Source organism: Cherax quadricarinatus, unplaced genomic scaffold (genome assembly GCF_038502225.1).
Source record: "Cherax quadricarinatus isolate ZL_2023a unplaced genomic scaffold, ASM3850222v1 Contig950, whole genome shotgun sequence".
Classification (NCBI taxonomy): domain Eukaryota; kingdom Metazoa; phylum Arthropoda; class Malacostraca; order Decapoda; family Parastacidae; genus Cherax; species Cherax quadricarinatus.
In genome coordinates, this window is record NW_027195976.1 from 32,762 (window position 1) to 60,751 (window position 27,990).

General features: G+C 39.7%; 1 protein-coding gene across 1 annotated transcript; it reads left to right on the top strand.

The window, feature by feature from the left end:
* The first annotated feature begins 12,918 nt into the window (after positions 1-12,918).
* On the top strand, positions 12,919-27,955 carry LOC128697343 (uncharacterized). The gene is made up of 4 exons (XM_070080782.1): positions 12,919-12,997; positions 17,047-17,233; positions 20,090-20,177; positions 25,094-27,955. Exons 2-4 carry the CDS (start codon positions 17,067-17,069, stop codon positions 26,282-26,284), a joined length of 1,446 nt encoding a protein of 481 aa, XP_069936883.1. The 5' UTR covers positions 12,919-12,997; positions 17,047-17,066; the 3' UTR covers positions 26,285-27,955.
* Positions 27,956-27,990: the final 35 nt, after the last annotated feature.

Here is a 27,990-nt window from a genome sequence, read left to right on the forward strand (position 1 = left end):
GTATAAGGGATTTGTGTAGGTTGCTTGTAGGTATGTGCGTTGTCCCAGTTGAGGGTTTGTTCCCCATGTATGCGTGGAAAAGTATTTGGTTTAGATTTAGTAAAATGAAGTTAAACCCTCGGGTGCGTGAGGTGATGTTTCGTTTTCTGCATGGGATCCTTCCGTCTGGTGAGATACTACGAAACAGGCAGGTTGTAGAGGGTGGGGGGTGTGGTATCTGTGGAGAGGATGAGACTGCATTCCATGTAGTTTACTTTTGCGAAGGGCTAGAGGAGGTTAGGTGCTGGTTAAGTAGGTTGGTACAGAGGGTGGATGGCCGTGGGGTGTCAGTTCTGCATGCTTTAAGTCTAGATATGGGTGGGTTAGACGAGGGTGTCATATGAGCTTTAGATTATATCATGGTAGATTATGTATTTATGTCATGGGTGATGAGGGGGGAGAGGGGATAGTGAAGAGCAAAGGAAGGTTCTTGCGGTGACGTTCTATCGTACGATGTGTCGTAACAGAGATTTGTATGGGAGGAGGTGGGATCAGGCTTTCTCCGAGGGATATAGAATGCTAACGTTAGGAATTCTCGTAAATCTATGAATGATAATGAGTGAGTGAAGGGGTTTTCATAGGTTGCGAGGGCGTCAGGGGGTCACAGCGAGCTCGCCTCCTTGGGGGGGGGGGTCGTGAGAGTGTTGTGAATGTGGGTTTGAAATGGTTTCCTGGTTTTCATTGAGACTTTATGGCATCCACCTTGTGGTTATCTTGCTAAGCGTGGATGTAGAGCTCAAGGTCTCGTTATGATCGATATAACACTTGTCAGAAATGTGGGTATAATATAGTAGGTTTTTTTTTTTATGTATTATTTTGATGTGTATCAGTCTTGTATGACACGATTCTTGAGTAATAAGTTCTTTGCGATATGAAGTGTGTTTTAGCTTGTTGTGGAAAATTGCATTTAGCTGAATGTATCATATAAATAACAGTAAATGAACAAAGATAATTATTATTTATCAGTTAGACAAGTAGGAATTTGGGACACCTAGGTCGCAAAAAATGTCCCCCTTCGATACCTACCACTGTCATATCCACAAGTTGCTCTGGACCTATTAATCAAAAATGTAATATACATCACCAAGAATGCTGGTAAATATATAAATTTGTGGACTGTATATTGAATTAAAAAATTATTATATATAAATACACATTTATATAACAGAAGGAGAATATATCTTAATCATAACACTCGCCAATTTGACTGGAGATTAAGTTGTATCATACTCAGAAAACCTCACTGTCTATACATGAAAATAACAACTGGCCAGAGTTATAACATAACAGACTTATCTGAGGTTCCTGGAGCTGTCTTGTCCAGTCGCCTGATATCTCAAGTTATGCAGGAATGCACATCCAACAATTTCGCCTCCTATTTGAGAGGTGTCAACACAATTTTAACCTCTAGAGCACGAAAATTCCTTCCCATTACACTAACGTTGTATCCAATTCAAATTAACAATGGCGACTGTTCCTTCTCCCCAGGCTCAGTTTCCCATTTTCTATGACATAAATGTTATTAAATACAGTATGGCCATCTATTTACATATAACTACTGTATTTCTGGAAAATATATACAGTATTTTCCACACTACTGTGTGTACTCACCTAGTTGTACTCACCTAGTTGAGGTTGCGGGGGTCGAGTCCGAGCTCCTGGCCCCGCCTCTTCACTGATCGCTACTAGGTCACTCTCCCTGAGCCGTGAGCTTTATCATACCTCTGCTTAAAGCTATGTATGGATCCTGCCTCCACTACATCGCTTCCCAAACTATTCCACTTACTGACTACTCTGTGGCTGAAGAAATACTTCCTAACATCCCTGTGATTCATCTGTGTCTTTAGCTTCCAACTGTGTCCCCTTGTTACTGTGTCCAATCTCTGGAACATCCTGTCTTTGTCCACCTTGTCAATTCCTCTCAGTATTTTGTATGTTGTTATCATGTCCCCCCTATCTCTCCTGTCCTCCAGTGTCGTCAGGTTGATTTCCCTTAACCTCTCCTCGTAGGACATACCTCTTAGCTCTGGGACTAGTCTTGTTGCAAACCTTTGCACTTTCTCTAGTTTCTTTACGTGCTTGGCTAGGTGTGGGTTCCAAACTGGTGCCGCATACTCCAATATGGGCCTAACGTATACGGTGTACAGGGTCCTGAACGATTCCTTATTAAGATGTCGGAATGCTGTTCTGAGGTTTGCTAGGCGCCCATATGCTGCAGCAGTTATTTGGTTGATGTGCGCTTCAGGAGATGTGCCTGGTGTTATACTCACCCCAAGATCTTTTTCCTTGAGTGAGGTTTGTAGTCTCTGACCCCCTAGACTGTACTCCGTCTGCGGCCTTCTTTGCCCTTCCCCAATCTTCATGACTTTGCACTTGGTGGGATTGAACTCCAGGAGCCAATTGCTGGACCAGTTCTGCAGCCTGTCCAGATCCCTTTGTAGTTCTGCCTGGTCTTCGATCGAGTGTATTCTTCTCATCAACTTCACGTCATCTGCAAACAGGGACACCTCAGAGTCTATTCCTTCCGTCATGTCGTTCACAAATACCAGAAACAGCACTGGTCCTAGGACTGACCCCTGCGGGACCCCGCTGGTCACAGGTGCCCACTCTGACACCTCGCCACGTACCATGACTCGCTGCTGTCTTCCTGACAAGTATTCCCTGATCCATTGTAGTGCCTTCCCTGTTATCCCTGCTTGGTCCTCCAGTTTTTGCACCAATCTCTTGTGTGGAACTGTGTCAAACGCCTTCTTGCAGTCCAAGAAAATGCAATCCACCCACCCCTCTCTCTCTTGTCTTACTGCTGTCACCATGTCATAGAACTCCAGTAGGTTTGTGACACAGGATTTCCCGTCCCTGAAACCATGCTGGCTGCTGTTGATGAGATCATTCCTTTCTAGGTGTTCCACCACTCTTCTCCTGATAATCTTCTCCATGATTTTGCATACTATACATGTCAGTGACACTGGTCTGTAGTTTAATGCTTCATGTCTGTCTCCTTTTTTAAAGATTGGGACTACATTTGCTGTCTTCCATGCCTCAGGCAATCTCCCTGTTTCGATAGATGTATTGAATATTGTTGTTAGGGGTACACATAGCGCCTCTGCTCCCTCTCTCAATACCCATGGGGAGATGTTATCTGGCCCCATTGCCTTTGAGGTATCTAGCTCACTCAGAAGCCTCTTCACTTCTTCCTCGGTTGTGTGCACTGTGTCCAGCACTTGGTGGTGTGCCCCACCTCTCCGTCTTTCTGGAGTCCCTTCTGTCTCCTCTGTGAACACTTCTTTGAATCTCTTGTTGAGTTCTTCACATACTTCCCGGTCATTTCCTGTTGTCTCTCCTCCTTCCTTCCTTAGCCTGATTACCTGGTCCTTGACTGTTGTTTTCCTCCTGATGTGGCTGTACAACAGTTTCGGGTCAGATTTGGCTTTCGCTGCTATGTCATTTTCATATTGTCTTTGGGCCTCCCTTCTTATCTGTGCATATTCATTTCTGGCTCTACGACTGTTCTCCTTATTCTCCTGGGTCCTTTGCCTTCTATATTTCTTCCATTCCCTAGCACACTTGGTTTTTGCCTCCCTGCACCTTTGGGTAAACCATGGGCTCATCCTGGCTTTTTCATTACTCCTGTTACCCTTGGGTGTGTGTGCGTGTGTGTGTATGAGTTTGTGTGTGTGTGTGTGTGTGTGTGTGTGTGTGTGTGTGTGTGTGTGTGTGTGTGTGTGTGTGTGTGTGTGTGTGTGTGTGTGTGTATGAGTTTGTGTGTGTGTGTGTGTGTGTGTGTGTGTGTGTGTGTGTGTGTGTGTGAGACAGAGAGACTCAGCAATCAACATTTGCACCAATAACTCACTACAGTTGTGACCGGGTGTGGAAGTGTGAATTGCTCATTACTCTAAAATTTGTTCATGATTGCAGCCATGTATAAACGTAAGTAACCATTCTTACAGTATTCATTACCTCCGTAACTTGTGAGTTCATTACCTTTGTAACTTGTGAGTTCATTACCTTGTACCTAGTTCAGCCATCAAAACTTTGGAGCCCGGTCCCTGGACCCATTGTGTACCCCTGTAATCTGTAAATACCTTTGTAACTTGTCATGATTGTGACTAGACCTACCTGGAGTTCATTACCTTTGTAAATTGTGAGTTCATTACCTTTGTAAATTGTGAATTCATTACCTCTGTAACTTGCTCATCTATCAAAACTTTGAGGCCCAGTCCCTGGACCCATTATGTACCTCTGTAATCTTTTGACTACCGCCCACAGGATGGGTATGGGGTGCATAATAAACATATTAAACTAACTAAACTAACTGCCAGGCAGAGTTCGTTGCTAAATGACTCAAATTGCTCATTTGGCAATGGTGGAGGACCTGGGTACATATAGGATCTGGCATCCACACGGCGACATATTACACAAGATTTAATCACCCTTTTTACACTTTGCCGTTCTTGTGGAATCCAGAAAGTTTCCCTAATACAATTTAAGGTATCTTGTACGCCACCATGCATTACATTTTTATGGGCATTTAGAACAATCAAATTTGTTAGATGATGAGTTTTGTGCAGTAAGATAGGGTGTTTGGCATAATCACCCAATTCAGCATTTTGTAACCTACCTCTGAACCTAATTACATTGTTCTCTAAATACAGCCCCAATTTCTCTATTATGGAACCTTTCACAAATTTTCTTTCCCTCATCAATTTAATCTCATTTCCATAGATTTCCTCCTGTACCCTCTGTATCCAATATTCAAGAGGATGTGAAAAATTAAATGAAATATTCATCTTGTTTAGAAATTTAAACACCAACTTAGTTATATTGATTAGTTTGGGTAAAGAAGAATACCTATTTATATCAATGGCTAAGGGAGGACAAACAATTGGAGCGGAGGTCACAGTAATTTCAACAGGAGCAATATACGCCTTTTGTACAGGCCAATTAGCTTTATTTACCAACCAACTCGGTCCTTTAAACCATGATACAGCATTTACAAATTTAGCATAAGGTAAACCTTGAGACAAGAAATCAGCTGGATTCTCCTCACCTGGTATATGATTAAATGTTAACATATGCTGACCCAAACTATTATACTTCTCTTGCATCTGATTAATTTCAGCGACTCTGTTTTGTACGTACACAATTTTACTGTTTCCATTACGAATCCATTGTAAGGATACCTCATTATCAGACCAAATTACAGTGTCGCTAATATTTATCTCCTGCAACTTATTTCTTATATAATTAGCTAATTTGACACCTACATAAATGGCTGTTAATTCTAACTGAGGCAAGGTACATGATTTAATTGGAGACACTTTAGCCTTAGACATAACAAGAGAAATAACACTATTACATTGAAGGTAAGCAACTGCTCCATATGCCAATTTTGAAGCATCACAAAAAATGTGGAGTACATTTTTCCCATTTGGATTGGCCACCTGGTGTGGGAACTCCAACATTGAAATTTTCTCATAATCACCAATTAATTCATCCCACCTGTTAATGAATTCCTCAGGTAGAATTTCATCCCAAGCACATTTAAGTTTCCATGCTTCCTGAATTAATAATTTCCCTCTTATAGTAAGGGGTGACACTAAACCTAGTGGATCAAAACATTTGGAAACTTCAGCAAGCAAAACTCTCTTAGTTAATTTATTGGGCATACTGTAATTATTAAGTTTTAACATTAACAAATCTCTCTCAGTATCCCAAGTTAAACCCAATACATTACTACATTTTGGCACTTCATCTCCAGGGAAATCTTTACTTATTTTGTCCTTTAATTTGGACGAATTACTATTCCATTCCCTCAGAGGCATATTTGCACTTTGCATTATTTCATTAGCCTCTCCATAAGTCATTAACAGTTCCTCTTCAGTTGACGTCACACCCAGGAAATTGTCCACATAAAATTGTTTGCTCATTATTTTACTCAATGGACTTTCCATACATTTAAGGTGTGCATTTATCGTCGCTTGAGGTAGGAACGGACTGGATGTAGCACCAAATAATACGCTCCTAAAGCGAAAGGTTTTCAGAGGCCTAAGTGGGTCACTAGGATTCTCAGGCCATAAGAAGCAGGTACAATCCCGGTCAGCCTCTTGTAAACCCACTCTTAGGAAAGCTTTACTTATGTCAGCCGTAAAGGCATAGTGCTTCACTCTGAAATTTAATAAGATATCTCCTAATTTTTCCGTCAACGACGGACCTGTCGTCAGTCATTTAAACTAGGTACATTTTTGTTACTCCTGGCACTACAATTAAACACAATCCTCAAAGGAGTGGTCTTAGAATCCTTCTTCACTCCGTGATGGGGCAAATAGTGACCATAAATTTTGGCTTGCTCAGGAGGTACCTCTTCTATAAATTTATTAACTGCTCAGCAATTGTATCATTATAGGCAGTTAACAATTCTGGTGTCTTACTCAGTTCGCGGAGCTGAGCCTTTAATTGTCCATATGCCATTCTGTAATTAGTGGGCAATTCTGGATGGTTCAGTCTCCACGGAAGTCGTACCCAGTATTGTCCAGATTCAAATTTTACATCTCTCAGGTATTGTTCTTGAGTAAAGGAATCGTCTGGACTTTCTTCATTTACATTTATTCCAATGCTGTCTAATTCCCACAATTTATGCACTGGCTCAACACCATCCTCTATGAAAGAATTATACTGGGGCACGACTTCATGAGTAAGACACACAGTTATGATATTTGTAGTTTCCTCTAGTCATGAATTATTATTACGAGGAATCCTACCATACATTACATGGCCTCCTGCAGTCTTCAAAAGGGTGACACCGCATTTCTTTACCATACCCTTTACAAAGGAGGCATAATAGTCACTACCTATCAAAATATTTATTGGGCCTACAGAATCATCACTTACACCAGAAGGTGCTAAGTTTACATTATGTGAAAGTCTTTCTGTAGCTTTACTAAGCCCTACTGTAGATATTTTCTCTGGAAGTCTATCTACAATTACTGCATTAACACGTTTTTTCTCATTGCCCAACCTGACAGTTACATAAACAGTGTCATACAATTGAGCCCTTTTATCCGAGAGAAAACCAGATAATTTTAAAGTTGTGGGATCTCCCATCTGTACTTTCATACCATCAAGACATTAACGTTTTATGAAAGTACACTGGGATCCCTGGTCCAATAATGCATTTACATTTTTTATTTATGCCTTTTATCATCAATTTTTACCTGTAACACAGGTAAGGCTACTTCAGCAAAACCATCATTATTAACATTAGCAGCAATTTTTACATTAGCCACTGTTGTGTCAGGATTGTCAACATTATCATTGTGATGAATGGTTTGAAAAACCGACAAGTTGAAGATTGAGACACTTATGCAGCATATGGGAATCTTTATTCAGGAAACGTTTCGCCACACAGTGGCTTCGTCAGTCCAATACAAAGAGGAAGGCGTAAGGAGAGGAGGAGAATGAGGTAATCAGTCCCTCAACCTGGAGTCGATGTGTTCAGTCCATCAATCTTGTAGAATGTACAGCATAGGGCCGTAGACGTGGCTTATATACTGTAGTGAGGTGAGGTGAAGCAGGCGGAGGCGGGGTCATAGTGGTACCATCCACTAGTCGAAGTAGGTCTTCGTCCAAAGGTTGAACAAGTGTTGAAGAATTCTTTGTAACAAGATCCCATGAGGGACTCATTACCTCATACTCCTCCTCTCCTTACGCCTTCCTCTTTGTATTGGACTGATGAAGCCACTGTGTGGCGAAACGTTTCCTGAATAAAGATTCCCATATGCTGCATAAGTGTCTCAATCTTCAACTTGTCGGTTTTTCAAACCATTCATCACAACTGTCAGACACTGCAGCATCATGGGATCTTGTTACAAAGAATTCTTCAACACTTGTTCAACCTTTGGACGAAGACCTACTTCGACTAGTGGATGGTACCACTATGACCCCGCCTCCGCCTGCTTCACCTCACCTCACTACAGTATATAAGCCACGTCTACGGCCCTATGCTGTACATTCTACAAGATTGATGGACTGAACACATCGACTCCAGGTTGAGGGACTGATTACCTCATTCTCCTCCTCTCCTTACGCCTTCCTCTTTGTATTGGACTGATGAAGCCACTGTGTGGCGAAACGTTTCCTGAATAAAGATTCCCATATGCTGCATAAGTGTCTCAATCTTCAACTTGTCGGTTTTTCAAACCATTCATCACAACTGTCAGACACTGCAGCATCATGGGATCTTGTTACAAAGAATTCTTCAACACTTGTTCAACCTTTGGACGAAGACCTACTTCGACTAGTGGATGGTACCACTATGACCCCGCCTCCGCCTGCTTCACCTCACCTCACTACAGTATATAAGCCACGTCTACGGCCCTATGCTGTACATTCTACAAGATTGATGGACTGAACACATCGACTCCAGGTTGAGGGACTGATTACCTCATTCTCCTCCTCTCCTTACGCCTTCCTCTTTGTATTGGACTGATGAAGCCACTGTGTGGCGAAACGTTTCCTGAATAAAGATTCCCATATGCTGCATAAGTGTCTCAATCTTCAACATTATCATTATTATCAACATTATCATATAGACCCTTACACATGACTATATGGTGTCTTCCTTTGTGACATTGATAACAGAAGTTTAATTTGGCATGACAATCCTTTACATTGTGATTACCTAAACACCTGATACATCTGTCAAGTTCCTCCAATCTTTCAACTTTATCATTCCATGATTTGTATGCACTGCAATTCTTAGAAAAATGAGTACCCTTGCAGAAGAGACAATCTCTCTTTTCTTTGATTGGTTTCTTATTAACTGGGCTACTCTTAGGAGGGTACTTATTCTTCTTACCTTGTTGAGAATCATTATTTCTGATTCCTGCTACTTGATATGCACCTATGCAACTGTTTTTAGGAAATGAATTTTGATTATTAACATCGGGATAATTTCTCCCTTTGTGAAACTTGACAGATACCTCAGAGTTATTATGTGTTGCATCTTTAAAATGAGTTAGTTGGCTGGTCTGCAACTGAACAATTAATTCTTGTAGACCTAGTCTTATTTCCTCCAGACCAAAATAACCCTTGTGATATTTATTCGAGATCCATTCAAGTGTTTTACAGCTTAATTTATTCTGTACCATGGCATTCAATAACCAGTCTGATTCCTTCAGATTATATTTATTACTTAAAGTTTTGAGAGTGCTCTCCAGTTTAACTCTAAACTGCTGTAAACCTTTGTAAGTGTGATCTGGGGATTTTAAATTAACAATGATATTCACTAGATCCAACCTACTTTGTTCTATATTACCATAAGTGACTTTCAACAAGTCAACTGCTTCCTTGTAAGAGTCATCTACATTGGGAAAGGCTTGTATGAGTATGTGAGCATCTCCTCTTACCTGTCCTTTGAGGTAAAATAATTTAGTTACACAGGCTAGGTCACTCCTGTCATGCACAGCTGCTTTAAAAATTGACCAAAATTCCTTCCAATTTTCACCAGGATTAAATACAGGTAAACATAATTCTGGGAGTTTTGGCAAAGACATATTATTTGTTGGAGCAGACTGATTAACTGCCTGGTTTACACATTTTAATTTATTCAAGGCCTGACTTTTACAAGAAAGAATTTTTTCCTCTAATTCATAATACTGATTAATGATGAGATCTACTTCAGTCTCATCTACACAGTTTACTAATAAATCTCCTTCATATTTGTTGTAATATAATTTGTATGAATCATATCTATTACCTAAAGCATCTAAATACAATTTTAAATCATCAGTATTCACAGTTTCTTGATTCATAAATTCCAAACATTTATTATATGCCTTGGTTACATGAACTTTTCTAGCTTGTAGTGATGATTTCTTTGCTCTATATTCCATGTTTGTCTTCTATATTAATTTGCTTATTTTCAGCCATGATGCAATGTATTAAATTCAACTCAATTAATAACACTGATTACAACTTACAACACTGATACAACTTACCTTTAAATAAATCCTAGCTACTTGAGCTTAGCAATTACATGTAAGAAAATAATATAAACTTCAAATGTACATTAATACAACAAACCTTTAGCCAGATTTGGCTTATCAATTACACATACACTGATATAAATCTTGGCCAGAATTGTCTTATCAAATTAATATTGTACAAATACATTAATATAAATCCTAGCCACTTTGGCTTTGCAAAATTAATATACACATTAATATAATTAGCTACACTTGGCTTATCAATTACACATACACTTATACACATTAATATAATCTTTAGCTACACTTGACTTATCCAAATTAATATTGTAATAATTATAATCCATTACACATAAAGTAAATTTGTGAACTTAACATCCACCTCCTTCTGTCATTTCACATATAATTATTAAGTAATTAACTAATTAATGACTTCACTAATTACCTCCGGTTCAAGAAGGACCAACGGGCAAATTAAATGTGGAAAATTACATTTATCTGAATGTATCATTATATACATAACAGTAAATGAACAAAGATAATTATTATTTATCAGTTAGACAAGTAGGAATTTGGGACACCTAGGTCGCAAAAAATGTCCCCCTTCGATACCTACCACTGTCATATCCACAAGTTGGTCTGGACCTTTTTAATTATAAATGAAATATACATCACCAGGAATGCTAGTAAATATATAAATTTGTGGACTGTATATTAAATTAAAAAATGATTATATATAAATACACATTTATATAACAGAAGGAGAATATATCTTAATCATAACACTCGCCAATTTGACTGGAGATTAAGTTGTATCATACTCAGAAAACCTCACTGTCTATACATGAAAATAACAACTGGCCAGAGTTATAACATAACAGACTTATCTGAGGTTCCTGGAGCTGTCTTGTCCAGTCGCCTGATATCTCAAGTTATGCAGGAATGCACATCCAACAATTTCGCCTCCTATTTGAGAGGTGTCAGCCTAATTTTAACCTCTAGAGCACGAGAATTCCTTCCCATTACACTAACGTTGTATCCAATTCAAATTAACAATGGCGACTGTCCCTTCTCCCCAGGCTCAGTTTCCCATTTTCTATGACATAAATGTTATTAAATACAGTATGACCATCTATTTACATATAACTACCGTATTTCTGGAAAATATATGCAGTATTTTCCACAGTTGTATTTAAGTTACGTGCTGAGTTTTTGCATGATGAGATATATATTGTTTTGCTTTGTGCATACAGTGCATCTGATTGATGTGAGTCTGTGAAACATTTTGCGTGTATGTGTGTATATATATATATATATATATATATATATATATATATATATATATATATATATATATATATATATATATATATATATATATGTCGTGCCGAATATGTAAAACTGGTCAACTAGCAAGAACTCATTTAAAATTAAGTCCTTTCTGAAATTTTCTCTTATACGTTTAAAGATATATTTTTTTCATTAATGTTAATGTAAAAATTTTTAATTTTGCACCAAAAGAATCTTAGAAAACTTACCTAACCTTATTATAACAAGAACAATTTATTTTAGCCTAACCCAACTAAATATATTTTAGATTTGTTTACAATAATTCAATACTAAACAAACACAGTGAAATATATTTTTTTCGTTAGGTTCAGAATGATTTTGGCGAAATTATTGCATACACAAATTTTCACTTGTCCTATATGGCAAGATGAACGTTGCTATTTAAGCCAAGATCGCAAGTTCTGCCTATTCGGCACGACATATATATATATATATATATATATATATATATATATATATATATATATATATATATATATATATATATATATATATATATATATATATATATATATATATATATACCTTTCTATTGTATTGAGTCTTTGTCATGGGTCAAGCTTTATGAAGAACTTTATATATTTATGATTCCATTCTTTTTTAAGTTTATAATCATGGTCTGTACCCTGATACCGGTTTGGTGTCATAGCTAAGTTCTTGATGTTAAGTTTTAGTCTGTATGGTATACAGACATATCTAGACAATTTAGTGACGTAGTTCATTTGTGTCTGAGATTTTGTATATGAGTTTATTGAAACAGTAATGCGCCTTCAGTTTTTGAGTTCTAAGCTGTATTCTTTTTATGTTTATTCGTATGTTGGTATATGTAAAGCTGTATGTAGATGTTCTAGTAAGATTATGATGTTAGGTTTTGCTTTTTGGGTAATGCGAAGGCTGGGATTTGACTGATATAATTTCTTTGTATATTTTCTTTTCTAGTGTATTGAGCCTTTGTCAGATGTCATGTTAGATGTAAAATTTTATATATATGTAAGGTATTGAATCAAGAATGTGTATATATGTCAGTTCACGACCCTGTGACCGTATTTTTTCGTAGCTATGTTCTTGCCGTAGGTTATTGTTGTACTTTTTGCAACACTATCTTGCAAGTATATAGGTGCAATCTGTTTGTGTCAGTTAATTTGATTGAGATACATACTGTTTCCTTATTTTTTTAATTTTATGTTAAACTGTATTGTTTTTAAATAAAATATATAAAAAAAATCAAACAACAATGGCGAGTCTCTTCTGTGCAGGCGCAGTTTCTCATTTTTTATAATATAATTTTTATTAAATACAGTATGGCCGTCTATTTACATATAACTACTGTATTTCTGGAAAATATGTACAGTATTTTTCACAGTTACTATGTATGATAATTTGTGTAACTGTATTTATGTGTACCTGTACCTAAATAAACTTAAAACGCTCAGGTACAGTAAACGGAACAAACATCCAGATACGTGTCATGGAATATATTTAACCTTGCTGGGCATTGTACATTAAAAATTAAATGCAGCACCACTCTCGTGCAGTACATTCTAAGGTAAAACTAACAACCATAGCACTCATCTCGTCAGTGTGAGCATCAGTCTTCAAGAGCAGAACAATCTACACAGTCTTGGGTAAGATTGTCTCTTGTAGACAAACGATGGCTACATTGTCCAGCTCGACTCCAAAATAGGCACTTGCTTCTTTCCAAGACCTTGGTCAATACATTGAGAAATAGGGAACACACTGTTTTAGTACTGAGATCACGCATTATCATGTATTTTCTTGCTTGTGTAGAGCGAGTTACTAGGGAACCTTTCTAAGCCCTGGCTAGTGGTTTATAATGTGGTTTCTCCTGGTTAGTGGTTTATAATGCAATGGTTTCTTGGCTGATTGTTTATATGACTTCTCCTGGCTTATAATGTGGCGGTTTCTCCTGGATAGTGGTTTATAACGTGGTTTCTCCTGGCTAGTGGTTTATAATGTGGTGGTTTCTCCTGGCTAGTGGTTTATAGCGTTGTTTCTCCTGGGTAGTGGTTTCTCCTGGCTAGTGGTTTATAATGTAGTAGTTTCTCCTGGCTAGTGGTTTATAATGTGGTGGTTTCTCCAGGCTAGTGGTTTATAGTGTAGTTTCTCCTGGATAGTGGTTTATAATGTTTTTCCTGGCTAGAGGTTTATAATCTCCTTATTAGTGGTTTATAACGTGGTGGTTTCTCCTGGCTAGTAGTTTATAATGGAGTGGTTTCTCCTGGCTGGTGGTTTATAATATACTAGTTTCTCCTGGCTAATTGTTTATAATGTACTAGTTTCTCCTGGCTAGTGGTTTATAATGTACTTGTTTCTCCTGGCTAGTGGTTTATAATGTAAAAGTTTCTCCTGGCTAGTGGTTTATAAAGTACTAGTTTCTCCTGGCTATTGCTTTATAATATGTGGTTTCCCCTTCCTAGTCGTTTATATTGTAGTGGTTTCTTCTGGCTAGTGGTTTATAATGTACGTTTCTCCTGGCTAGTGGTTTATATTGTACTAGTTTCTCCTGGCTAGTGGTTTATAATGTACGTTTCTCCTGGCTAGTCGTTTATAATGTACTAGTTTCTCCTGGTTAGTGATTTATAATGTTCTAGCTTCTCCTGGCTTTATATGTGGTTTTCCCTTGCTAGCGGTTTATAATGTAGTGGTATCTCCTGGCTAGTGGTTCATAATGTAGTTTCTCCTGGCTAGTGGTTTATAATGTGGGTTCTTGCTAGTGGTTTATAACGGTTTCTCTTGGCTAGTGGTTTATAACGTAGTTCTTTGTTGGAACTGACATCCAAGACAGCCTGTATATAGTGTCTCACAGCTCCTCCTTGTGTCTTCATTCAGCTGTACATTGACTTCCTAATCATGTGCTAATAATCCTTGCTCTTATCTTTCATCTGCGTATGCATATACAGTGAGTACAGCAATGGGTCTCCATGACCAAGCAAAAATATATTTGATCACATGGAATCATAATGGAATCATTTGGACTTTCCTCATTTATATTAATCCCTATGCTGTCCAGCTCCCACAAATTAGACTGGTGCAACATCATCCTCGATAGAAGAATACTTGTACTGGGTTGACCTTTTATGAGTAAGACACCGTGACTGTATTTACTACTTCCTCTAGTCATTATTACTAGGCGGTAGTCTGCCATATATTACATGGCCCTTACCAGTGTTGAGGAGAGTGACGCCGCATGGTTTTGGATTTATGCCCTTTATCCTGAATTATTACATCCAACGCCGGCAAGGCTACCTCAGCTAGGCCATCATTATTGCCATTAGCTGCAACCTTTACATCAGTCACTGTAGTGTCAGGGTTATTAACATTATCATTATTGTCACCATTATTATAAGACTTACATACAACCCTGCACATAACTGTATGGTGCCTTCCCTTGTTGCATTGATAGCAACTGTTCAATTTGGTATGGCAATCCTTTACATTATGATCGTCTAGACATCTGATAAATCTGTCAAGTTCTTTCATTCTTTCCACTTTAATATCCCATGAATTATAGGCATTACAATTTTTAGTGAAATGAGTACCCTGGCAGAAGAGGCAGTCTCTCTTTTCCTTGCCTGACCTCTTATTAAGTGGGTTACCCTTACTGACTTGATATGTGCCTATTTATCTCTGAACTATGATTATTACCACTGGGATTATTTTTCCTTTTTGAGACTTGACAGATATTTCAGAGTCAGTATGTGTTATATCCTTAGAACTGTTTGGCTGACTGGTCTGCAATTGAACAATTAATTCTTGTCGACCTAGTCTGATTTCCTCCAGACCGTACTCTGGAGGTTTTGTCAAACCCACCCTTTGCATTAATAGGTTGATCAACTGCCTGGCTTACACCATTTAATTTATTCAAAGCCTTACTTTTACAAAACAGTTTTTCTTCCAATTCGTAATGTTGATTAATTAAAACATTCATTTCCATTCCATCTGCACAATTCTCCAGCAGATCTCTTTCACAGTCTTTAAACCACAATTTGTACCAATCAAATCTACTCTCTAAAGCATCTAAATATAACTTTAATTCATTAGGGTTCACGGTTCTTTGATTCATTAAATCAAATGCCTTCGTCACATGGCCTTTAATAGCCTGTAATGATGCTTTCATTACTCTAAAATCCACGGACTTGTCAGCCACATTAACTCCATCAGATCCAGTCATGGTTAGAGAATTATTAATCACTGATTATACAACTTAAGTAGGCACCTTATAAGAGTAATTCTTGCACTTTACTCTTGTATAAATCCTAGCCACACATGTGCTAGCAATTAATTGGGCTAATTATCATCCACCACACGATCGATTAAATTTGTGTACTCTATACCCACTTTCTTCAATTAGTCACTTAATTATTAAGAAATTAATTCAATTAATTTTTTCACTGATTGTATCTGGTTCGAAGGACCAGCAGGCAGATATGGAAAATTTTGTAGGGGTGATTACCTGTACGTACCTCAACATTACATGCATACAAGTAATCTCATTGGGAGACAACCATCTTGTTTACTGTAGTCACCCCGTGTAGACATGTGAGAAAAATTAACCACCCCTGGTCACAGCAGGTGGTTTCTTCGACCTCACAATCTTATCCATATCTATCCGAGACCAGTATAAATTGGATAGCACCCACAAGTACGGCGCTACTAATTAATTGTAGACCGTATAGATTATATTAGTTTAACTGAATGAAGGGGGGGGGGGTAGGCTACACTTGGATGTATGCATCAAGGAAAAACACTTGTACATAATCCCACTACTTACCAGATATTCTCTGGTAGTCACTGGATGCAGCTGGATCACCCATAACCTATCCAATTACAACATACCTAACTGGCCAGTATCAGTTTGCTATAACTAAAAGGGTTACTTAACTGTGGGTGATTGATGCTCTTTATTTCCTCCATTCACCATCTCATTTCGATGTCCTGCTACACTGACACAGTTGTTATTCCAGCAGGACGAGGTATCCATTGGTTTGTCCCGGTTTAGAAGGCGTGACTCCATAAAAACTTCACTGTCCTCGGGACGGGAACAACGTGGTCTAACGGGTTCACTCGGAGCAAGGCAACTTATTTCACTTCAAACATTCTCTTAACTTAGTGTTATTATCACTGATTACATTACAATTCACAAGATGATTTAATGTTTCATAATTATTATACACATTAGAGGTCATTCCATTAAGATCTGAGACCGATGAGTGAGGATTAACTCACGGGTATTTCCCCTGGACACACACCATGGCCGCGCACCAGTCATCCCCGGTCAAACCATTATTCACTAATTTTACCACCCTTTTACGGTGGTCCTGTAAATCACGTTCCCTCACTCTTCACCAGGAACAGTTACGACACTTCCTATTATGAAGCGAGGCCTATATTAATCCTTAGGCCACCGTGAACGCCAATTTCCTGGTCCCATGTTTTCACAGCCTCCTCACTCCATTCAAAATACTCCCGCCTCTCTCATGCCCTGCCTCGACCTCTCCCCCCGCACATCCACACAGGCGCAGGGCGAACCCGGTTGGTTCTATTCAAAATACAATTTAGAACAACAGTAATGCATTAATCATGTATATTTACATTATAAAAATATATACAGTATAATTATGGGAATTTATTTTCCACACCAACCTAATTTCAGCTAAGTTGGAAGGTCAGAAAATGCCAGACTTTGATGGCAAATGGCTGAGGGAGGCGTCAAAGGTGGAGAAGTTCTTCGAGGATTGTCATCAGAAAGGCACTTTACTAGTCGCTTACCACGTCAACCTCAATACAACTGTACCTCTCCAAGAGGACCAGGTTAAACTGGCTCTTACACACCTCTACAGGTAAGTTTAATCGATAATTTGCGTAACAAAATACATGCTGTGTGGGGTTACAATTGTGAAAAAGAAAATTAGAAAACCTGTTTGAGTTAGTGTGATACTATACAGTCTTTGACTAATGAGTATTGGTATTGTTCAAAGTACATCGAGTGCTTACTACATTCGAGACAAAGTTTATCTTCTTATTGTTTTGTCTCATGAGAATAGCATCACATATATGTGCTACCTATCTCTTTAAACACATCAGATGTACGTGTATAATAAAAATGATTGGAATTTGTTTTATACTCCGATACAGTTTTAATTTCCTCGAGTTTTCCATAGTGAAGTAATTGAAATTTGTCTTCATTAAACTTTATATTGTTTTCTGCAGTCCATTTAAAGATTTGGTTATTATTATTATTAAAGATTCGCCGGTATTCTCCCGGCCCAGGCCTTTTCCAAGTGGTGGCCTGGCCTTGGCTCCCTGTCTAGGGAGTGTCTGAGGCCTAAGTCTCCCATGGGAGGAGGCATAAGGACCTCCTCATCTTTGGGACCAACTGTCCCCAGGCCTAGCCACAAGCTAGGCCTCTCTGGTCTGTCAACCCTGCCCCAAGGGGACTAATGGGAATAACAGGCTTGTGAGCTGCAAGCTCGGGCTCAGGCACCTACCCTACCCTAGAAGGGCTAGGCATGGTGTGGAAATTATTTAATTTCCGAAGCTATAGTGCCTAATAGGTGTTTAATGTGTTGATGTGGGTCAGGAAATGTATTTGAAAATGGACTAGAACCAACAGGGAAGCTCTGCGCCTGCGCTGATGGGCGGGGGGGAGGTCGAGACGGGGCATCACAAGCGGGAGTGTTTTGAATGGAATTAAGAGGCTGGGAAAGCATGGGACGAGGAAATTGGCGTTCACGGCGGCCTAAGGATTAATACAGGCCTCACTTCATAATAGGAAGTGTCGTAACTGTTCCTGGTGAAGAGTGAGGGAACATGATTTACAGGACCACTGTAATAAAGTGGTAAAATTAGTGAATGATGGTAGGACCGGTGGTGACTGGTGTGATGCCATGGAGTGTGTCCAGGGGAAAATACCCATGATTTAATCATCACTCATCGGTCTCAGATCTTAATGGAGTGACCTCTAATGTGCATAATAATTATGAGACATTAAATCGTCGTGTGAATTGTAATGTAATCGCTGATAATAACACTAAGTTAAGAGAATGTGTGAAGTGAAATAAGTCACCTTACTCCGAATGAACACGTGGAGTCCTTGTGGTTCCTGTCCCAAGGATAGTGAAGTTTTTATGGAGTCACGACTTCTAAACTGGGACAAACCAACGGATACCTCATCCTGCTAGAATAAGAACCATGTCGGTGTAGCAGGACATCGAAATGAGATAGTGAATGGAGGAAATAAGGAGCATCAATCACCCACAGTTAAGTAACCCTTCTAGTTATAGCAGACTGATGCTGGCCAGTTAGGTATGTTGTAATTGGATAGGTTGGGGTGATCCAGCTACATCAAGTGACCACCAGAGAATATCTGGTAAGTAGTGGTATTATATACAAGTGTTTTTTCCTTGATGGATATATACATGTGCAACCTACCCCCGCCCCCCCCTTCATTCAGTTAAACTAATATAATCTATACAGTCCACAATTATTTAGTAGCGTCGTACTTGTGGGTGCTATCCAATTTATACTGGTCTCGGATAGATATAGATAAGATTGTGAGGTCGAAGGAACCACCTGCTTGGACCAGGGGTGGTTAAGGTTTCTCACATGTCTACACGGGGTGACTACGGTAAACAATATGGCTGTTGTCTCCCAGTGAGATTACTTGTATGCATATAATGTTGAGGTACATACAGGTAACCCCCTATAAAATTTTCCATACATGGTGTCTATCCTAAAGATTTGATTTATGCCTACTTGGAGACGTGCAGTGTCGATGGAAGACAGTCATGCAAATTCGGGTGTTATCTGCAAAGGAAGACACGGTGCTGTGGCTTATATCTCTATGTGAGATATGAGGATGAGGAACAGAATGGGGGCGAGTAGTGTACCTTGTGGAACAGAGCTTTTCACTGTAGCCGTCACTGATTTTACTGTTTAATATTACTCTTTGTGCTCTATTTGTTAGGAAGCTATAGATCCATCTACCAGCTTTTGTCATTCCTTTATCATGCATTTTGTGTGCTATGACACCATGATCGCATGTGTCAAAGGCTGTCACAAAGACTGTGTATACTACATCAGCTTTGTTTATCCTCCAGAGCATAGAAGACCATGTCATAATCGTCTAGTAGTTCGGATAGACAGGAACAACCTGCTCTGAACCGATGCTGCCCTTGGCGATCTTGCTTCTTAGAAACCTTTCAAATATTTTTATGATGGTGACGTTAGTGCTATCAGTCTGTAATTCTTTGCAACTCCTTTATTGCCACCTTTGTAGGGTGGGGCTACATCTGTTTTTAATGACTGTGGGATGACTCCTGTGTCCATGTTCCCTCTCTATAGAATGCTTAAGGCACGTGAAAAGTTCTTCTTGCAGTTCTTGATGAATATGGAGTTCCACGAGTCTGGATCTGGGGCAGAGTGCACGGGCATGTCATTTATTGCTATTTCAATTCTTGTGGTGTTAGGATAATATCATAGATTTTTTAATTAACTCTTCCCTCCCTCACATCAAACCAGATTAGCTCCCATTCTCCCAGGCACCATATGACCCCTACACCTTTAACACTTCTCGATGTGTATAGCAATAAAAAATTAATTTTATATCCAAGGTAGCATGTATTGACATAATTATGCAACACTATTGTAAAGTATGTAATAATGATACAGTATTATAATATTACATATTGCTACAGGAAGGTTCCATGCCTACATGTGTGTTTTGGCGAGCGTGAAGGAATACTGTGGATCCGTGAAGCAACCAACAAAAATGTTGACTTTAAGGTAAGTCTGAAGTCTGTGAAGCAAACAATAAAAACTGGAGGTAACTGGAACGTAACCCTATTTTTCCCCTATGTTCTTCACTTCGCAAAACTTAGCACCGACTTTCAGGAACAAGCATGTAGCATTATGAGTTGAAAACATCGTATAAAACATTTATATTCGCGGGGAAATGCAGAAGCTCGTGGGGTCATTCTTATTACATCCATAGGGAAGCCCTAAACACATATGAGTCTTGCAGTGCCTAAGGAATGGGAGGTTATTGGGATTTATCATGGAAAGAAGGTAGTGCCAGTTCTTACTTAACAGACTGTACTACAGAATCTGACACTAACTTTTTCCTTATCTGGAGTTTACCTGGAGTTTACCTGGAGAGAGTTTCGGGGGTCAACGCCCCCGCGGCCCGGTCTGTGACCAGGCCTCCTGGTGGATCAGCGCCTGATCAACCAGGCTGTTGCTGCTGGCTGCACGCAAACCAACGTACGAGCCACAGCCCGGCTGATCAGGAACTGACTTTAGGTGCTTGTCCAGTGCCAGCTTGAAGACTGCCAGGGGTCTGTTGGTAATCCCCCTTATGTGTGCTGGGAGGCAGTTGAACAGTCTCGGGCCCCTGACACTTATTGTATGGTCTCTTAACGTGCTAGTGACACCCCTGCTTTTCATTGGGGGGATGTTGCATCGTCTGCCAAGTCTTTTGCTTTCGTAGTGAGTGATTTTCGTGTGCAAGTTCGGTACTAGTCCCTCTAGGATTTTCCAGGTGTATATAATCATGTATCTCTCCCTCCTGCGTTCCAGGGAATACAGGTTTAGAAACCTCAAGCGCTCCCAGTAATTGAGGTGTTTTATCTCCGTTATGCGCGCCGTGAAAGTTCTCTGTACATTTTCTAGGTCGGCAATTTCACCTGCCTTGAAAGGTGCTGTTAGAGTGCAGCAATATTCCAGCCTAGATAGAACAAGTGACCTGAAGAGTGTCATCATGGGCTTGGCCTCCCTAGTTTTGAAGGTTCTCATTATCCATCCTGTCATTTTTCTAGCAGATGCGATTGATACAATGTTATGGTCCTTGAAGGTGAGATCCTCCGACATAATCACTCCCAGGTCTTTGACGTTGGTGTTTCGCTCTATTTTGTTTCCAGAATTTGTTTTGTACTCTGATGAAGATTTAATTTCCTCATGTTTACCATATCTGAGTAATTGAAATTTCTCATCGTTGAACTTCATATTGTTTTCTGCAGCCCACTGAAAGATTTGGTTGATGTCCACCTGGAGCCTTGCAGTGTCTGCAATGGAAGACACTGTCATGCAGATTCGGGTGTCATCTGCAAAGGAAGACACGGTGCTGTGGCTGACATCCTTGTCTATGTCGGATATGAGGATGAGGAACAAGATGGGAGCTAGTACTGTGCCTTGTGGAACAGAGCTTTTCACCGTAGCTGCCTCGGACTTTACTCTGTTGACGACTACTCTCTGTGTTCTGTTAGTGAGGAAATTATAGATCCATCGACCGACTTTTCCTGTTATTCCTTTAGCGCGCATTTTGTGCGCTATTACGCCATGGTCACACTTGTCGAAGGCTTTTGCAAAGTCTGTATATATTACATCTGCATTCTTTTTGTCTTCTAGTGGATTTAGGACCTTGTCGTAGTGATCCAGTAGTTGAGACAGACAGGAGCGACCTGTTCTAAACCCATGTTGCCCTGGGTTGTGTAACTGATGGGTTTCTAGATGGGTGGTGATCTTGCTTCTTAGGACCCTTTCAAAGATTTTTATGATATGGGATGTTAGTGCTATTGGTCTGTAGTTCTTTGCTGTTGCTTTACTGCCCCCTTTGTGGAGTGGGGCTATGTCTGTTGTTTTTAGTAACTGAGGGACGACCCCCGTGTCCATGCTCCCTCTCCATAGGATGGAAAAGGCTCGTGATAGGGGCTTCTTGCAGTTCTTGATGAACACAGAGTTCCATGAGTCTGGCCCTGGGGCAGAGTGCATGGGCATGTCATTTATCGCCTGTTCGAAGTCATTTGGCGTCAGGATAACATCGGATAGGCTTGTGTTAATCAAATTTTGTGGCTCTCTCATAAAAAATTCATTTTGATCTTCGACTCTCAGTCTGGTTAGCGGCTTGCTAAAAACTGAGTCATATTGGGACTTGAGTAGCTCACTCATTTCCTTGTTGTCATCTGTGTAGGACCCATCTTGTTTAAGTAGGGGCCCAATACTGGGCGTTGTTCTCTGTGGATTCATGAAAGGTAAAAGTGTGCAGAATTATATTTCCACATTTCTCGCTGCACACACCTCAACTAGTTTTACCACATTTCATGTAGTATAACAGAACCGTTATACTACATGAACTAGTCAGAATGAATATTGGTGGTAGCCTACTGTACTCGATAATAGGATACCTCTGTCCTCTACCAAGGCTTTGCCCCTCAAGGAAGGTTCCTTGATGTTGGTGAGGGGCTCTTGATTTAGGGAATTGGATCTGTGCTCCAGTTCCCCGAATTAAGCCTGAATGCCTTCCACATCCCCCCCCCAGGCGCTGTATAATCCTCCGGGTTTAGCGCTTCCCCCTTGATTATAATAATAATAATAATACCAAGGCTTTGGAAGCGAGTCTAAAAAGATGTCCCTAGGTACACTGCGGAGAGGAGTTCTCAGTCCCATGCTATTAAATGTTTTGATTAATGCTCTCCTAAATGCTCTACCTCTCTCACCTAAACATATAGCTATAAGCTATGCTGATGACATCATGATACATACAAGAGGGCATAAGAAGGTGAGCACCATTCTTAATGAAGTTCAAGCAATTTGTAATCGACTAGGCCTCATAATATCTTCCTTTAAAACAAAGATATTAACAAGCAAACGACATCCCCCACCCATCTATTTGCAGGGTGAAATCATTGGTATAGATGTACCCTTTAACAAATCCACTATACCACAACTAAATAAGAAATGCAGTTAGGCTAAATGCTCTTAAAGCTGTTGCTGGCTACAACCCCAGCTATGGCCATGACTTGCATATTTCAAATCCTACCTTTCTAATAGGTATCAGTATGTCACCATTAAAGACACAACCTCCTCAACACGACCACTTGATACTGGAGTGCCACAGGGAAGTGTCCTTGGTCCCCTGCTCTTCCACTTATACATCAATGATCTTCCCAATGTATCACAACACCTGAAACCAATTTTCTTTGCTGACGACACGACTTATGTCATCTCCCACCCTAATCTTGCCTCACTCAACACTGTTGTTAACGAGGAACTCCTAAAAGTATCAACCTGGATGACAGCTAATAAACTTACACTCAACACTGATAAAACCTTCTATATTATGTTTGGTAACAGAGCAGGTGTTGCACAATTAAACACTAAGATAGACAACACTCTTATTGCTAAACATAACGAGGGCAAATTCCTAGCCCTACACCTCGACAGCAACTTGAAATTCAGCACCCATATCCAACACATAACAAAAAAAGTATATAAAACTGTTGGAATCCTCTCTAAGATACGTTACTACATACCACCATCAGCCCTATTCACACTATACTATTCAATCATCTATTCCTACCTCACATATGCTATTTGTGCCTGGAGATCAACAGTAATTGCCCACCTAAAGCCAATAATAACCCAACAAAAAGCCGCAGTAAGAATTGCCACGCAATCCAATGCTAGGCAACACACACCGCCACTCTTCAAAGACCTAAACTTACTGTTCAGAACATCCACACTTACTACTCTGCAGTCTACATCTACAGAACCATAAATTCCAATATTAACCCTGAACTAAAACATTTTCTTAATAGTTGTGACAGGACCCATAGGCATAATACCAGACACAAACATCTCTTTGAAATTCCCGTGTCCTACTAAATCTATACAAAAATTCAGTGTACATAAAAGAGATTAAAATCTGGAATTCCATGCCTGAAAACTCTAGAACTACAGACTCAACCACCATTTTCAAAAGCACCGTTAAAAAAAAAAAATCTTATCTCCCTAACACACCCCACCGGTAGCTAACACACACACCACCGGTAGCTAACACACACACCACCGGTAGCTAACACACACACCACCGGTAGCTAACACATCATATCTGTGTCTAGCATTAGGAATAATATTAGGAGAGAAGTAAATAATGAATGTTATAGGAATGCAGTTAGAAGTCTGAGTAGATCTATAACCCACTATGATAACATGAACGTAGATAAGTATGTTTATGGAGCAACTTGCAATGTGAACACTGACTGATGTTGTAGTGGCCAGGCTTAGGCTTGGTTACAAGTACTGACTGATGTTGTAGTGGCCAGGCTTAGACTTGGTTACGAGTACTGACTGATGCTGTAGTGGCAAGGCTTAGACTTGGTTACAAGTACTGAGTGATGTAGTAGTGGCCAGGCTTAGGCTTGGTTACAAGTACTTACCGATGTAGTAGTGGCCAGGCTTAGACTTGGTTACAAGTACTGACTGATGTAGTAGTGGCCAGACTTAGGCTTGGTTACAAGTACTTACCGATGTTGTAGTGGCCAGGTTTAGGCTTGGTTACAAGTACTGACTGATGTAGTAGTGGCCAGGTTTAGGCTTGGTTACAAGTACTGACTGATGTAGTAGTGGCCAGGCTTAGGCTTGGTTACAAGTACTGACTGATGTAGTAGTGGCCAGGTATACTCCAGGTATACCTGGAGTATACCATGAGAGAGTTCCGGAGGTCAACGCCCCCGCGGCCCGGTCTGTAACCAGGCCTCATGGCAACTCAGCGCCTGATCAACCAGGCTCTGTGAACCTAAGAAATTACTAAATTAATCTAATAAACATTCTAAGATCTGACTTGCCTGCACTATTTTTTAAAGTTATTTAGCATACATTGGACACAAATTAAACGTTATAATCTTAATTTATATTTCTCACAGGTGCTTCCCGAGACAGAGGTGAATGAAGTAATGGCCTGCCTTAAATCATATCAATACAATTCAGCTACAGGTCCTCTGTGGTGTGCCAGGCTGGTGGCTGATACAAGCAGCGGTCAGTGTGAGCAGACCACTTCAATGATGGATAATATAAGCAGTGGTCATTCAGGCCAGGCCTCCCCACACATACCTGATGACAACTTGACATCCTTCCCACATTCCTATCATCTGTTCCTGGGGTTTCATCATAGTATTGTTGATGGTTTTTCAGCCATGAAGATCTGTGGCTTTACTGTTACACTGCTGAATGATGTTATTACTGGAAAGCCCATTAATGATGATCAGCTTGGGGAGTTTGTATCATGTAAGGAAACCATGGAGCTGGTGCTGGCCAAAAAAGCTCTTATTGAAGCTGACCCATTATTAATGAAGAAATGGACTGATGAAGCTAACTTAAGGAAAGACAAGGAATCATTCTTTAGCAGAATATATCAAATACCAGAAGGAACAGAGGAGAAATGTCTCGCCTTAGAGCGACAATTAGATACAACCACTACCAGGAAATTTTTAAATAAATGTCGTGCTGAGAGAGTTACAGTTCATTCTGCCTTCACTGCTCTTGCTGATGCAGCTCTAGTTGAACTCATGGCTGAGAAAGATGCTGTCCAGGACACTTACAACATTTATAATTATCATTCCGTCAATATGCGACGCTACTGGAAGGGTGATGTTTCCAAGTCTCTTGGATGTCATGTATCAGCTGTAATAATGAACACACACACCCCTAGAAATATAAATGAAATATTTTGGGATTTTACTCGCTCAGTTCACCAGGAGCTTCAGAGTAAGTTAACATCTGGCTCTGCACTGGAAGAGGAAGCGTTTAATTTGTTAAAGCCAGAATCAAGAGACACTATCGAATTTGTCGCAGAATTCGTTCCACCTGCCTACTTTACCAGCAATATGGGTGATGTGACCGCCCTGGTCAGTGAAGGAGGAGATCACATTAGGGTGACCTGCGTTATGAGATCCATATCAAACAACAGCGCTTTGGGCACCTGCAATCACGTTTTTCACACGTTCAGAGGTCGCTTCTTACATCTTCTGGATTACAACACCAGATTTGTGAGTACTGAAATAGCAGAAAGTTTCTGTAATAAAATTTTCGATAATTTGTCGAAAGTTATTGAATGATTAGGGATGCAAATTATGTACCAAGGAAACACTAAACCCGCTGGGGTTACACAGCACCTGGGAAGTAGGAGGCTATCAGTTTATCTCGCAAAGGAGAGAGTTGCTCCGATTTCTGGAATTGCAAATCTATCACTGCAGTAGAAAATATTGTATATTTTCCAAAAATACAGTGTATTTTGTATGTAAATTGATGGAATATATTGTAGGTAATAAAAATTAATTTGTAAATAAATAAAGAACCAGCAAAATGGGCGAGCGTCGCTGGGGGAGAGAGTTGCCATTGTTTTGAACTGACCGAGACAAACGTTAGTGAAAATCGGAAGAATTTTCGTCGCTCTAGAGGTTATATTGGGCTTAAAACCTCTCAGATAGGAGCAGAAATTGTTGGATTTGCAGTCCTACATAACATGAACATTAGGCGAGTGGACAGGACAGTCAAGGAACCCCAGCTAAGTCGATGTCTATATTTGTTGAAATTCTGGCCAGTATTTTCTTCATATTTAGGCAAGGGTTTGTGTATGATACACCAAGTAATCTCCAGACAAATTGGTGAGTCTTATTATTATAAATTCTCCTTCAATGTATATGTATTCATTTTTTAAATTTAACATACAGTCCACATATTTATATTAATGTTTACCAGAATACCTGGTAATGTATATTTCATTTGAAATTAATATAGGTCCAGAGTGACTTGTGGAGATATGACAGTAGGTATCGAAGGGGGACATTTTTGCGACCTAGGTGTCCTAAAATTCCTATATGTCTCTGTAACCTTGATAAAGAATAATTATCTTTGTTACTTTTAAAAAATTACTGGTATGTATCTAATGAGATTCATCCAAGTAAATTTAATTTTCCAGAACTGCCATGAAAGTAAACTTGATATTGTAAATGGTATAAAATGCTGACGAGTTGATGATTAAGACACATGTATAACAGTTGGGTGTCTTTGTTGTTGAAATGTTTCACCTACACAGTAAGTTTGTTCAGTCATAGAGACAGCAAGTGTAGTAATGATATGATGTAATCAGTCCATTCCATTAACCTTGAAGAAAAAGTATCAGGGGCAGTCAGTCTCTCAGTCTGGAGAAGAGTTCAGCTTCACGTGTCTTAAGCATCAAGGGAAACCTTGCATGTTATATGTATTATTACAATATAGTGATACTAAATTATTTCAATGTGTAATACTCCTCGCACCATGGAAATAAGTCTCACTGACTGACTATATTCTGTCATCATAATTATTTGTTACATATTTAGGCTTGAGGAAATATCCTGGGTTATATAAACAATGTAATTTCTGTGTCTATAACACCTGTGTGCCTTCCAGACCTCTATAAAGCATATATTTACAAGTAAACCTTGTATAACAATTGTTTTAAGGTGTAATATTTTAAGGGGTAGTTCTATTGTGTCGGTGACGGCGATTAGTGAGGCTTCTAGGCACCGTCGGCGTCTGAGGTCTGGTTCGGTGAGAACGAGTTGTGCCTCGTTCCAGTTCATCAAATGCCCCGTGGAATCTCTATGGAGGACACAGGCACTTCGATGCTCGTTCAGGCGGACCGCAAGATCTTTGCCTGTCTCACCTACATATTTCTTGGGACAGAATCCACAGGCAATGGTGCAGACGCCTGCTGTGGAAGTTAGAGGTGTGGGGCTGCATTTCGTAGTGAGAGGTCTTTGATAGATGATGTGTTTATGGT

Coding starts and splice junctions, on each gene's coding strand:
- LOC128697343 (XM_070080782.1), top strand. CDS start 17,067: ATGCCAGACTTTGATGGCAAATGGCTGAGGGAGGCGTCAAAGGTGGAG. Junction 17,234..20,089: donor GCTCTTACACACCTCTACAG/GTAAGTTTAATC, acceptor ATATTGCTACAG/GAAGGTTCCATGCCTACATG. Junction 20,178..25,093: donor ACAAAAATGTTGACTTTAAG/GTAAGTCTGAAG, acceptor TATTTCTCACAG/GTGCTTCCCGAGACAGAGGT.